At 41.8% G+C, this 14,270-nt stretch overlaps 1 protein-coding gene across 3 annotated transcripts in view; it reads left to right on the forward strand.

The window, feature by feature from the left end:
• Positions 1-14,270, forward strand: part of CCDC110 (coiled-coil domain containing 110) — a 32,481-nt gene that overhangs the window by 566 nt on the left and 17,645 nt on the right. Inside the window, exons 2-7 of one of the 3 annotated variants that reach the window (XM_011959530.1) lie at positions 91-195; positions 8,390-8,445; positions 8,726-8,791; positions 10,277-10,387; positions 11,202-13,314; positions 13,630-13,679. In XM_011959530.1, the coding sequence (XP_011814920.1) occupies positions 91-195; positions 8,390-8,445; positions 8,726-8,791; positions 10,277-10,387; positions 11,202-13,314; positions 13,630-13,679 (2,501 nt within the window). Of the gene's footprint in view, positions 1-90; positions 196-8,389; positions 8,446-8,725; positions 8,792-10,276; positions 10,388-11,201; positions 13,315-13,629; positions 13,680-14,270 lie in introns of those variants that run through there. The other 2 variants (XM_011959532.1, XM_011959533.1) reach the window with 2 other exon arrangements.

Here is a 14,270-nt window from a genome sequence, read left to right on the forward strand (position 1 = left end):
CGCCCCAGCCCTCTGCCACGCCCCCACCTCCAGCCCCGCCGCGCCAGGCCACGCCCCGCGACCGAACAGCACCGGACGGTTCTGTTACAGAAAAGCAGCCCCAGGAAGAGGATGAAGTTGACTCCGTTCTCCTCTCAGCATCCAAGATCCTAAATTCCTCGGAGGGGGTGAAGGAAAGGGGCTGCAGTGGCACAGGTAAAATCGCCAGGCCGTAAAAGGCTCCTTTAACTATACACAGGCGGCAGCACCTGGCCCACGCCACCTGCTCACCTGGCGTGCTTCCCATGGCCGTGATGACACTGACAGCAGCCGCCACGGCACTCGCGCTTTGTGCCAGTGCTGTTCTATCTAAGCACGTGATGGATCAACTCTTTAATTCTCACAACACTTTTACGCAGTAGGTGCTGTCACTGATTTGTTTTTCTAAGACCACCAGAGCGAGCACAAGAGAACCAGCAGGTAGGCAAGTGTAGGAGCAAAACTGCAAGTTTATTTTGGTAACCTAAGGTGTGAGGAAGAAGTCTGTCGGCCTCCGGCAAAGAAGGCCGACAGAGTCCCCCCCTCGTGGGGCTCTCGGGCGGGGTTCCTGCATCCCGACTTCAGTGGGGCTGGAGGAAGACCGCGTGGCTCACTGGCGGAGAGCGGCTTTTCTAGGAGTGGGAGGGCAATAGGCGGGGCACGGGCGTGTCAGGGGCGTTCCGCAGGTGCGACCAGGTAAATCTTGGTCTCTTTGGATTGACGTCACCTGGTGCATGCCTAGTTGGTCTGCACCTTCCTGGGTCGCCGGCTGCATTTTCGCGCGCGCGGGAAAAGTTGGGAGGGGGGGATGAAGAACCCGGAAGTGCACCATCTTGCCTCCGTTCGTCCAAACAGTCACGATCCCCATTTTGCAGATGAGGAAACGGGCACAGAGAGGTTAACTCCCTAAGGTCACACAGGCAGCATGGAATGGGGCGGGCTCCGGACTGCCTGTCTTCACCACCACGCTATCCTACATTGCTTCTCTGAATGCTAAGTAAGAATTGTTGAGTTTTTTGGACACACACTAAAACGATGTGCAGTCAGCCCTCGGTATCTGGGAGTTCCACATCCTTGGACTCAACCAACCACAGATGGAAAATATTCAGGGGGAAAAAAACAATTTAAAAATAACAGTACCTCAATTTTTAAATGCAAATTTTGAACAGTATAACAGCCCTTTACATAGCATTTACATTGTATAAGGTATTACAAGTAATCAAGAGATGATTTAAAGTATACAGCAGGATATGCATAGAAGCTATGCAAATACTACCCCGTTTTGTATTAGGGACTTGAGCATCTGCAGAGTTTGCTATCCGCAGAGGCTCTGGAACCAATCCCCTGTGGATATCCAGGGAGGAGTGTATACCTTTTCTAAAGAAAACTACTTTTTACAGTAAATATTTATAGACTACAGGATATTATACGGGGAGGATATTTGACATAGCCACATAGCTAAAGTTTTCAAGCTCCACATAAACTATGAATAAGATGGGGGTACCCAGCTAGGGGAATCTGAGGACTTTGAAGGTGGAGTCCCAGGCGACTACATGCCTCTCAGAGGAGCCTGCTGTGAGGTGACATGCCGGGGAAGGAGCAGAGCACGGGGCAGAAGAAGGGTCTAGACTGATGTGCCACGCCTGGACCCCCAGTTGCGCCTCTGCAGGATATGGATAATCCTGATGCCAGAGTACTGAGCCCCAAGAGGTCTGAGGTTGGGACAGGATTTCTGCCCCGCCACCATCCAACATCTTCACAAAATGCCTTGTCGGGGCCCCGAAAGAAGAGACTAGAGCAGCCACACCTCAGCAGACAGAAGACACCCGGGTGCCCAGGCACCCCAGTGGAGGCCAGCAGGACAGGCACTGGCCAGTTCCCTCTCCACCCTCCTGCCTCCACCCATGAGATATGCAGGTTTCCCTGGGCAACCAGGAGAGGCAAAGGGGGCCCCTAAACGTAGAAGAAAGATCCTCACAGAGAGCTGAGACATTGAGGTAGCTCTGTATTTACCTCAAAGAGAGCATGTCAGGTCAGAGGAAATAGAAGTACCTTAATTTGGCAAGATCACATGTTTTCTAACACGAATGAGGCTTAGGGTTCTGGAGAAAGATGCCAACATGTATAGAAAATAGTTACATGCAAAACAGCACATGTATTTGTTTAAGAGTTACAGTCTTTCTTGTCAGAACACAGTGGTTACAGGTAGGGGGTTGACACAGGGCAGGTTCTCAATAAACACCAGTTATCTTGAGTCAGGGGCCACCCAGGAATTTCCTGCCTGCAACTACAGGCAAAACTAGGAGGTATGGCTGGCGCCCTTCTCTCTATCCTCCTGTTGACGCTTCATTGTCACCAAGTGATCCATTCCCGAGTACTGACAAAATAATGACCTGATTTGCATAACTACTGCCAGGTTACAAAGAGTTATAGAATGTTCCTAAGGTCTCTATGATTTGAGAACTAGTGGTTAACCTAATTCACCATTACTGGAATGGGTTTGTGAGAGACTTTTGAACCTGAGGATGACCAGGGTATTGTTCCCAGCACCCTGTTCTACCCGAGTCTTCATTCATTCATTCATTCGTTTGTGGAGCATATTCTTTTGAGCATCTGCTAAGTTTCAAGCGCTGTTCTAGGTGCTGGGGATCCAACAGTGAACAAGACATGCAAGATTCCCTGCCCACAGGGAGCTTACCTTCTAGTGAGGGAACGGACAGACAAAGGCTATTGTGTGTGTGTAAGGGGGGAATACATTCTATGGAGAAAATAAGGCTGAGAAGGGGTGGAGGAATATTTGGAGTGGCAGAGGTGGGTGGGAAGCGTGTCACTTTAAACAGGGTGGTGGGAGAAATCCTCACTCAGCAGGTCACATCTGAGCCAAGACCAGAAGGAGGTAAAGAACAATCTGCGCAGATTTCTAGGGAAAGAGCGTTGCAGGCAGAGGGAATGGCAACTGCAAAGACCCTGTGGTGGGAGTGTGGCTGGTGTGATTTAGGAACAGCTCTTGTAAATGGAGCAGAACAAATAGGGAAGGGCAGGAGGGAGGAACCAAGAGCGGGCTTTGTAGTTCCATGGATGAATTTGGGATTTATTCTGAGAAAATTGAGAAGCACTGGAGAATTTTGAGAAGGTTTCTCTTCCCTCCATCTTGACTAGAAATTTTGAATTTACCAAATAATCATCATATCGCCTCTGCAGCAATGACTTCGTGTCTCTTGAGCATTCACTATGTGCCGTGCACTCAATAAGGACTTTACCTACAAACTGGACACTTGCCTGCAGTTACCCCTCACTGCAAGTGTGTGGCAAAGCTAGAATTCACATCTGGGCAGCAGGCAACCTGCTGCATAGCTCTTTGCATAATGACTGTGACAAAGCCTCATACAGAGGGTGCCACACCTCACAAAGCTTTGTAAGACAGGGACGTCTAGAAATGAACTTGAATTATCACAGCAGAACTCAGTATTAGAACCTGTGGCCAGGCATGGTGGCTCACGCCTGTAATCCCAGCATTTCAGGAGGCCAAGGCAGGAGGATCACCTGAGGTCAAGAGTTTGAGACCAGCCTGGCCAACATGGTGAAACCCCATCTCTACTAAAAATACAAAAATTAGCCGGGTGTGGTGGCACATGCCTGTAGTCCCAGCTACTCAGGAAGCTGAGGCAGGAGAGTCGCTTGAACCCGGGAGGCAGAGGTTGCAATGAGAAGAACCTGAGAATTACAAAGCTTGCAGAGAGCCTGATATCCTATATAGAATCATTATCCTGTTGCATTTTCAGGACGTATTTGTTCCTCTTGGTCTGTTTGCTACAGGTATGCAGTCGATACTTTTTGTATACATTGAATACAATATTTTTTGCAGGCTCAGAATAAAAATTACCTCAAAAGTCATCACATTGACGACTCTCTTGTTTTTCACTTTGACACAAATATGAAACAGCTGGAAATTTTAAGGTGAATGTAAGATGAGTACTATTCCTTACATTCCCAATAAACTCTAATCTTGGTGGGTGGGACCCTGTTTTCAGTTTGTTTATATGCCTCCCGATATTGTAATTTTAGCAGGGACGTGATAAATGATGAAGTGTGATTGTGTTTTATCTCCTGGGTTCTTGGATAATTTCCCTTCCAATTCTAGAATCACATAATTCTGTGTGACTAAGTTTTGCTGAGTTTTTAAATTACCTTTCCTTTGGGAATAAGTAGCAGCCAACATCTCTGAAACTCACAAGAAAAACAGAAAGTTATGTTAATAGTTTTTAAAAATAGATGAATCCAACTCCCTGCCTATTCTCTGCCTGCACGGAATCATTGCTGGAGAAAAACACTCACTTTTGAGTCATGCCATGAATCTAAAATGAGTCCTCAATGCTATTGGGAAAACTTACTTTAGTTCCACAGCAAATTCTTTTTCAAACCCTCTGCAAGAAAAGCTATTTCACTCCTCCTGTTCTCAAATCTCTAACACCTTTCTCCTTGGCCTCTCTCCTTGTAATATGGTCCCACACTATATGAAAAAAGTAGAAGCACTCAGACCCAAACTCCTTCATTCTCACCCTTCACATTTGTGAAACCCATATTCTAGGTCTTCTCCCATTTCAATGGAAGAATTGTCCTTGATCAATCAAAAGTCATTTCCTTTGGATCTCATCTCCTGTGGAATTCTCAAGTACCCAGCTTCTGCAATTAGCCTCCCTCATTGTCCAGCATTATTGCTTTTCTCCCTTTCTGCTATGTGATTCCAGCAGCAAACAAGGATGTTAGAATGTCTTGTGGTTAAAAAAACAAAACCAAACAAAACAAATTCCTTTAGCCAGATGTGGTGGCACACACCTGTGGTCCCAGCTACTCTGGAGGTTGACATGAGAGGATCGCTTGAGCCTCGGAGGTGGAGGTTGCAGTGAGCCAAGATGGCGCCAGTGCACTCCAGCCTGGGCAACAGAGTGAGACCCTACCTCAAAAAAAGAAAAAATATTCCCTCTTCAACTTCACATCTCTTCCAGGATGCACTGTCGTCCCTTCCACAGTGAAACCAGAAAGAGCTACTTATCCTCCATGCCCACCAATCTCCACGTTCCATTCTCTCCTCAAGCACTTCCTTCAGGCTTCTATGCATATCCTTCCGCATGGCCAGCAGTGACATCCGTATTTGTTTGTTTGTTTTGAGATGGAGTTTCGCTCCTGTTGCCCAGGCTGGAGGGCAGTGGCGCAATCTCGGCTCACTGCAACCTCCACCTGCCAGGTTCAAGCAATTCTCCTGCCTCAGCCTCCTGAGTAGCTGGGATTACAGGCACGTGCAACCACGCGACGCTAATTTTTTGTATTTTTAGTAAAGACAGGGTTTCACCTTGTTAGCCAGGATGGTCTCGATCTCCTGACCTCATGGTCCGGCCGCCTCGGCCTGCCAAGGTGCTGGGATTACAGGTGTAAGCCACCGTACCCGGCCCACCCTTCGTTGCTGCTCCCATGAACCATACACTGGTAGACCCACCTGGCTACTGGATATCTCTCCTATGATGTTTAACAGACAACCTAGCCTTAGCATATCTAAAAATGTTTTTCTCCTAAAGTATGTTCCTACTCTACTGTTTTCCCCCAGTAAATGACATCATTACTCATCCATCTGCTCTCACCAAAAACCAAGGAGTCATCCTTCATTCCTCTCTCCTGGCCCCAACGAATCCTCCAGCAACGCTGCTGGCTTCATCTCCAAAGTGTGTTCTCAATCCACCTACTTTTCCCCATTTTCCCCACCACCATTCCAGTCCAAGATATCTTCATCGCCACTTGGATTATGGCAATAGCCCTGCAACTGCCTTCTCACTCCCACCCCATAATCCATTATCATGTAGCAGAGTGACCTGTAAACTTTTCAGTCAGATCAGATCATTCTCATGATGGAAACCTTCGAAAGTTCCCCATTTTACTTAAAGGAAAAGTCAACCCGCTCAACTTGGCCTGGAGGCCCTGCATAATCTAGCCCCGTCTCCTGCTCCGACGTGCCCTCATCTTGTGCTCCCGTGGGTTCATTAAGCTGCCTAGTAACAGTGCAATCACGCTGAGGCCAAAAAAGGTAGAAGAGGTGGAAGATGAAAAATAGATGTAGACAACATGTAGAAATCCCATTGTTTTCTTTAAAATCTTTGATTTACTTTATCCCTTTATTAAGTCTGTACATTTCTTTTGGTCTTATATTTCTTATTTGATTTTAGCTAAAGGAATCTTATATTTAGCTTTGAACTTGCAAATCTTCCTAGTGAAAGAAAATCTGTACAGAAAAAGGAAGCTATTGCTGTAGGTATAGGAAGGAGATAGAATGTTGAACAGTTACATCACTCAGAATAAAAGGTTACAGAACAGAATGTAAACATAAAACTTCACAGTGTATAAATCATATAACTAACAAATATCATGAAAAGAGGGAAGTAGGCATCGAAGGAAATAGAATGCTAATTTTCTCATCTCTCTTGGCAGGGAGTAAGTCAAAAATGAATACAATAGAACTTTTTGTTATTGAAACAATAAAGATTTCAATCTCAATTCATGTTAATTTTCATTAGTTTACAGGGATCTCTTAGAAAATAATATCTCTCATGTAGTAAAAAAAAAAAAAATTCGAAATACTAGAAATAATTTCCACTACTTGCAGTTTTAAAAATTCTCTTAAATTCAAGTAAATATGGGTACTATTTATGTAAAATACCATTGATGTATAAAAGGATTCCACTTCGTCCACATATGTGCGTAGAGAGCTGACTGAAAGATGGCACCTAAAACTAACAGCAGTTTGTTGTGGGTGGCGGGATTCTAGGTGGTATATTCTTTCCGATGTGCACTTTGTTCTGGTTAAGTTCATTAGAAGAGATTACTTTAGAGTCTGAAAAACTTCGTGTTTCCTTCCTATGCTGGTCTGGGCCTTCCTTCAGTTCCTTATTTTTTAGATGAACAGTTCAGGATACCAGGAGTTTAGCTGCCATTTTATTACCAAGAAGAGGCAAAGCTAAGCAAGACCCAGACAGACTTGGCCTCCCTCCCCGCCCTCTGACTGAAGGCTGGGTTCTTCAATAGCCAGGCAGCTCCAGGCTCCAAACCAGCGTTGCCCCTTTGGTGATGAGGGTCAGAGGGCAAAAGGGGCGCCGTACTTTGCAAGTAGCTTCTCTAACATCTGTCAGTCTGCCAATCCAAAGGAGATTCACTGACCTCTGTAAAAAGTTAAGGCAGAAATTATCAGCCTAGGGAACATTCCATCATAGCTCACGTTTTACTTAGGACATTGAAAGCTTTTATTAATACACTCTTTAATAAAAAGTTGACAAAGCAAGCAGCCTGACATGCAGACGAAGAGGAATGTAAGGAAATTTGCAAACATGGTGTAGTCTCCCCTGTTGCAGATCTATACTCTATTCAGGAAGGTATCAAGCAAGTGACATTCTGCCTATTATCAAAAGAAGTTGGAACACTTCTGTCTACTGTGTCTCAGTATCAGAGTCACCAAGCAAAACACAACAGTCAGGCACCAGATGGAACAACGCTTTACTCACAGAGCGAAGAGACGAAGAGACAGAGCAAGATCAGCCTCAGTAGTGGGTGTTAGTTCCCCATAGCCAGAGGGCCCCTCCTGGCCCGTCTGCTGTCGGTCTAGCAGGGGACAGACAGAGTAGTGGGGTTGGCCAGGTATCATATGACACATACTTAAGCAGAACAAAGGAGTGCACACTGAGTCTGAAGCAGGGAGTGCTGTCCCCACACATGGCAGCAAGTCCAGCACAGGCTGTGAGGACTTTAGAAAGAGTCCTCTTGGTAAAGACGTGTTCCAGGCCCAGGCCCATTCATACAGGGCCAAGAGGGGATCTAAAGACCGCGAATGTGAAACTTCCCAAGAGAAGCCACGTGTGGGTTCTGTGCTTAAGACCAAGACAAAAAATACGCTGTTGATCCAACTTGGTTTCCATAAGGGGAAAAGTGTCATAGAGATTTTGCAGAAACTGAGGCCTGTCTATGTACTACTTTGCCAAGGGTCTCCCATAACATGAGGAGTATTCGTTTTTGTTTTTGTTTTTTTAATGTAGTTTATATCCCAGAAACAAAGATATTTGATACTTGAGTTTTTCAGAGTTTTAAGTGTGGTGTTGCAAATTAATGGTGTACTCCAAAAAGTAAAGACACTATTATAGCCTCAAGTGGATATATTAAGTCAAGCGAGAATGATCACTTAAGCTTATTGTGGGACTAGCACAGTGTGAATATCAGAAGTTCTCATTATCTCTGCCTCACTATCCAAGAGAGTTAGGAGACTGCTTTCTATTACAGGTATTAAAAAATACAATTTAAGAATTAGCTCATGTGGTTTTTCAATTTTGCTTCTTAGAATATGGCTGCATAGCAGAATCAGAAAACCAAATCCAACCACAATCAGCATTGAAAGTGAGTCTCTATTTCATTTTATTATCTCCAAAATTCTGGGTAAAGGCTGATCTTTTTCAGAACAAATACTCCCTAAATGCATGCAGGTTCTCCCACTTTATCCTCACAAAGATCTCCATGAAAGCACATTGGAGAGTTAGCAAAATGACTAACAATGTGAACCACCTGACCCTCATGGGATCCTTTCAAGTAATAGGCAACTTTGGGAGACATGAAATCATAACAATTCAATAATATGTTTACCTACCTAAAAATATTCAATTTCTTACTTTTGTCATAGGTCCTTCAGCATCAATTGGAATCATTTCAGGCTTTGCGAATGCAGACTTTGCAGAATGTCAGCATGGTATGTTTCTTTTAATCTATGTATGAAATATCTAACCTTAAAGTATCATCCCATCTTCTAAGCTGACGGTCATTAGCCAATGGATTAGCTGACACAGAATTTAATATAATAGAGGTCACAGCATATTCTAGGCTCAAAATTTCTTTTAAGGAAACTACATTCTTCTCTCTGTGTCACTTGTGTTTGGAAGCAAGCCAAAACACGCAGCAGTCGCTGATTTTTTAAATACATGTTTAAAGTCCATATACAGACTACAAATAGGGACCCTCATTGTTAGTGACATAAAATCTAATTCAAACTGGCTTAGGGAAAAAATGCACTTTAACATCTCAAGTAAATGAAAGTCCTGGAGAGAGCCCACTTCAGGATGGCTGAGTCCACGTGATCAGGTCTTGTGTTGTCAGAACAGGTCTCACTCTGTATCCTGATTCTGCTTTCCACAGTAGGGGATTCTCAGACTCCCTGTGGTGGCAGAAGATCTGCTAGAAGGTCTAGTTCTTTTTCCTTCCAAATTCAAGTCAGAAAAGAGAGGACATTTTGCTTTGAGAAGGAGTTTTCGCTCTTGTCGCCCAGGCTGGAGTGCAGTGGCATGATCTTGGCTCCCTGTGACCTCTGCCTCCTGGGTTCAAGCAATTTTCCTGCCTCAGCCTCATGAGTAGCTGGGATTACAGGTGCCCACCACCATGCCTGGTTAATTTTTGTATTTTTAGTAGAGACCAGGTTTCACCCTATTAGCCAAGCTAGTCTTGAACTCCTGACCTTAAGTGATCTGCCCGCCTCAGCCTCCCAAAATGCTGGGATTACAGGCGTGAGCCACCGCACCCGGCTACACTTTGCTCATAATAGTTTAGACTGAAGTTCTTGGCCTGATTCAGATTGCTCCTGACTGGGTCACAAGCAGTGCTTGAACCAATCACTGTCAGGTGGCTACTGTTCCCTGACTGGTTAGCGCTCAGTCAGGTGTCCCTGGGAGTTAGAGACAGAACCAATACTACCATAACCACACTTCATCCAGAAGAAATAAGGAGAAGTATAAACAGAGGGCTAGAGTATGGATATTGGGGGTATGTAACACCCACAAATTCACTAAAGACCCAATGTAAACTTCATCCCAATGTTCTTATACTAAAAGCACCTGCTGGGAAATGGGAAGGGAAGATAACTCCTCCTAAAGGGGGCAGAATAGATTCCAAAGATCTCTTATTCAACAATGTAAAAATCAGACATCTACAATCATTTGAATATAGTTCATAAAACTTTGTTTTACTAAATTGTTAATGACTTTATAACAATTAAGGCATAATTTTCTTAAAGATTAACGATAAAGATTACAATAAATTAAGTAGCTTTTATTTATATTCTGTACAATGGGAAAGACTTTTTATGGGCAGGAAATTTAAACACACCTTTTAATTATAACGTCTATTATTCCTGTACATTCATAAGTTTACAAATCTGAAATGAAATTTTTCTCAACTTTTAAAGGTACAGTCGGAAATCAGTGAAATATTGAACAAAAGTATTATTGAAGTAGAAAACCCACAATTTGGCTCAGAAAAAAATCTGGCGTTTGGTGCGCGCATTGAAAAAGATTTGGTATGTTATTCTGGAGAAATCATTTCTCTATGTAGGTACTTCAAAACATGACTACCATCAGTTCCTTTCACTTTACATGGTCCCCTTTGTTATAGGAAAAATGGACCATCAGAGATGAAAATAAGGAAAGTCCAGTCCTGAAACCCTTAAAAGACGTGTGTTTTTTTACCTCTGTTCTTCTGCAATTTGCCCATTTCTCCTGAGCATCTGGAAGGGACTTTTGACTTCGTCCGGATCCCGAAAGATTCCCAAGTAAATTCAAATACAAGGCAGTTTTTATAGCTAATCTATTCACTTAGGATTGACCTAGGTCTGTGGTAAATTCCCTAGAAAAGCTCCGAACCAAAGTTACCATCACTGTGTCCACACTGACTCGAATTCACACTTCTGGGATAGTCACAGTCCTAAATTAACCTGAAACGAGTGCAAGCTAAGGTTAACAAATAGCTCAGGATTAGAAACATTCATTTGCCTGAAACTCCCATTTGACCTATCGGTTTCATCTTCCCCATCTACCTATGATGGCCTCTTGAAGGACACTACATTTCTATATATCTGAAATTGAGGAGTTGGCCCATGTATCTCACCCCAAAGGAAATAAGAGCAAGTTCTAAGCAAATTGTGAAGACCAGAGTTACAGATCTCAAAACAACTGTTGGAGAAAATAAATCATACTTGTTATGCTCCTTTGCTGTGGAAATGGGTAAAATGCTTGTTTAGGGTACATAAATAAATCCTCCACAACATATTATCTGTACTGCTTGGACATGTGGCAAATGACAATACATTTATAGTGTACTTCTTCTTGTTACAGCCTACAGAGAATCGAGAAGAAAACCTTTCTATGGAGAAAAGTCGTCATTTTAAGGATTCCAAGACACTTCATTCAGTGGAAGAAAAATTAAGTGGTGATAGTGTGAACAGTCTCTCTCAAAGTATAACTGTTCCATCCCGGATACATTTTGAGGACACTTTAACTCTGAGAACTTCAACAGACAATTTATCTTCAAATATAATTATACACCCTTCAGAAAATTCTGACATCCTGAAGAATTATAATAACTTTTATCATTTTCTACCTACTGCACCTCAAAATGTGATGTCTCAAGCTGATACGGTAATTCTGGATAAATCCAAAATTACTGTGCCTTTTCTCAAGCATGGATTTTGTGAAAATTTAGATGACATTTGCCATTCTATCAAACAAATGAAAGAAGAGCTTCAAAAGTCACACGATAGGGAAGTGGCACTTGCAAATGAACTTCAGACTTTAAAAACTGATCCAAATGTTCAAAGTAATGATAAATATGACCTGTCCCCTATTCACCAGGAAAAAATGAACTTTATTAAGGAAGAAAACATGGACGGTAACTTAAATGAAGATATAAAATCAAAGAGAATTTCAGAATTAGAGGCATTAGTAAACAAATTACTCCCCTTCAGGGAAACAGTGTCAAAATTCCATGTGAATTTTTGTAGAAAATGTAAAAAATTATCCAAGAGTGAAATACACAGGGGAAAGAGAAATGAGAAAAACAATAAAGAAATTCCCATCACTGGCAAAAATATTACAGATTTAAAATTCCATTCCAGAGTTCCAAGATACACACTGTCATTCCTCGACCAAACAAAACACGAAATGAAAGACAAAGAAAGACAACCATTTTTAGTAAAACAAGGATCAATAATATTTGAAAACGAGAAAACTTCCAAAGTTAATTCCGTTACTGAGCAGTGTGTTGCAAAAATTCAGTACTTACAGAATTACCTAAAAGAATCTGTGCAGATACAGAAAAAAGTAACAGAACTGGAGAATGAAAATCTGAACCTTAAGTCCAAAATGAAACCTCTTATCTTTACCACACAATCTCTCATACAGAAAGTTGAAACATATGAAAAGCAACTTAAGAATCTGGTTGAAGAAAAGAGTACTATTCAGTCTAAGTTAAGTAAAACAGAAGAAGACAGCAAAGAGTGTCTTAAAGAATTAAAAAAAATAATTAGTAAATATAATGTTCTCCAAGGCCAAAATAAAACTCTAGAGGAAAAAAACATACAACTTTCTTTAGAGAAGCAACAAATGATGGAAGCATTCGATCAACTAAAAAGCAAGGAACACAAAACTCAAAGTGATATGGCCATTGTCAATAATGAAAATAGTCGAATGAGTATAGAAATGGAAGCAATGAAAACCAATATTCTGTTGATACAAGATGAAAAAGAAATGTTAGAGAAAAAAATACACCAGCTTCTAAAAGAAAAAAGCTCACTTGAAAATGAACTAAAAGAAAACCAGCTAGAGACAATGCAGCTAAAAGAGAGAGAAAGATTGGCAAAAACCGAACAAGAGACACTTCTTCAAATAATAGAAACAGTTAAAGATGAAAAACTCAATCTTGAAACAACATTACAAGAATCTGCTGCTGCCAGACAAATTATGGAAAGAGAAATTGAGAATATTCAAACCTACCAATCTACTGCAGAAGAGAATTTTCTGCAAGAAATAAAAAACGCAAAATCAGAAGCAAGTATTTATAAGAACAGCTTGTCGGAAATTGGCAAGGAATGTGAAATGTTATCAAAAATGGTAATGGAAACCAAAACAGATAATCAGATTCTAAAAGAAGAACTAAAGAAACATAGTCAAGAAAATGTAAAATTTGAAAACAGCATCAGTAGACTTACTGAAGACAAAATACTTTTAGAAAATTATGTAAGAAGCATAGAAAATGAAAGGGATACCTTGGAATTTGAGATGCGGAATCTTCAACGAGAATATTTAAGTTTAAGTGATAAAATTTGTAGTCAGCATAATGACCCTTCAAAATCAACTTATATTTCAAGAAGAGAGAAATTCCATTTTGACAACTATATTCGTGAAGATGCTTCTAGTCCTCGGAGCAGGCCTTTGGCTTCGGATTTGAAAGGTACGCAAGTCCTGGTAGATTAGTAGAGATGTGTTTAAGATTCTTTTAGCCTGTTGGGCCCTAGTCAGAGTACAGAAATAAGGAGGAAACTTTAAGATGAATACAATTTTGTTTTGTAAAATTTGTATCTAATGTATTATACAGTGAAATTATTTAGGAAATTTTTCTAGATAAAATTTATATTATTTTATTTATATTAATTAGGTACATTGTATGTGTACAAAGCAACTTTGGCAGTGAGCAAGAGGGAGTTAATTATTATTTTAAAGTATAAGTAGGACTCCCACCTTAAAATAATTCTTTTTTTTACTCTAGGGATTCCAAGTAAACTATATCAATTGCTTCCATCCAAGATCTATAAATAAACTGCTAAAATCAATGTTTCAAAACCTTTGTCCAAGTACTTTTTCCCCCCACAAAACAATTTTAAATTATATGATTACATTAACCTGGTAATTGATTAGACTAGTTTTTAAAATCAGAAATTGGAATTAGGTATATATTTTATATTGTCAAGAACAGTGGCAAAGGTGAGATTTTACTCAACTAGTAAGCTCATATTTTAGCCTGCTACAGTTTTGTGGGTTCTAGTGGAAGGCACAAGACTCCTGAGTGAGAGATCGAGGAGAGTTTGTTACAATAGCAGGAGTCAGAGTATCAGCATGTCTGCGTTGGTTCTCCAAGCCCCAATTTCTATAAGCAGCGTGAAGAGGATCACACAGTGGGTTGCATTACAGGAGAGAGCGAGCTTAGAAACCCAAATATTACTAGGCCGGGCGCGGTGGCTCAAGCCTGTAATCCCAGCACTTTGGGAGGCCGGGCGGATCACGAGGTCAGGAGATCGAGACCATCCTGGTGAATACGGTGAAACCCCGTCTCTACTAAAAATACAAAAAATTAGCCGGGCGAGGTGGCGGGCGCCTGTAGTCCCAGCTACTCGGGAGGCTGAGGCAGGA

This window comes from Colobus angolensis, unplaced genomic scaffold (genome assembly GCF_000951035.1).
Source record: "Colobus angolensis palliatus isolate OR3802 unplaced genomic scaffold, Cang.pa_1.0 Scaffold5, whole genome shotgun sequence".
In the NCBI taxonomy this organism is placed as follows: Eukaryota; Metazoa; Chordata; class Mammalia; order Primates; family Cercopithecidae; genus Colobus; species Colobus angolensis.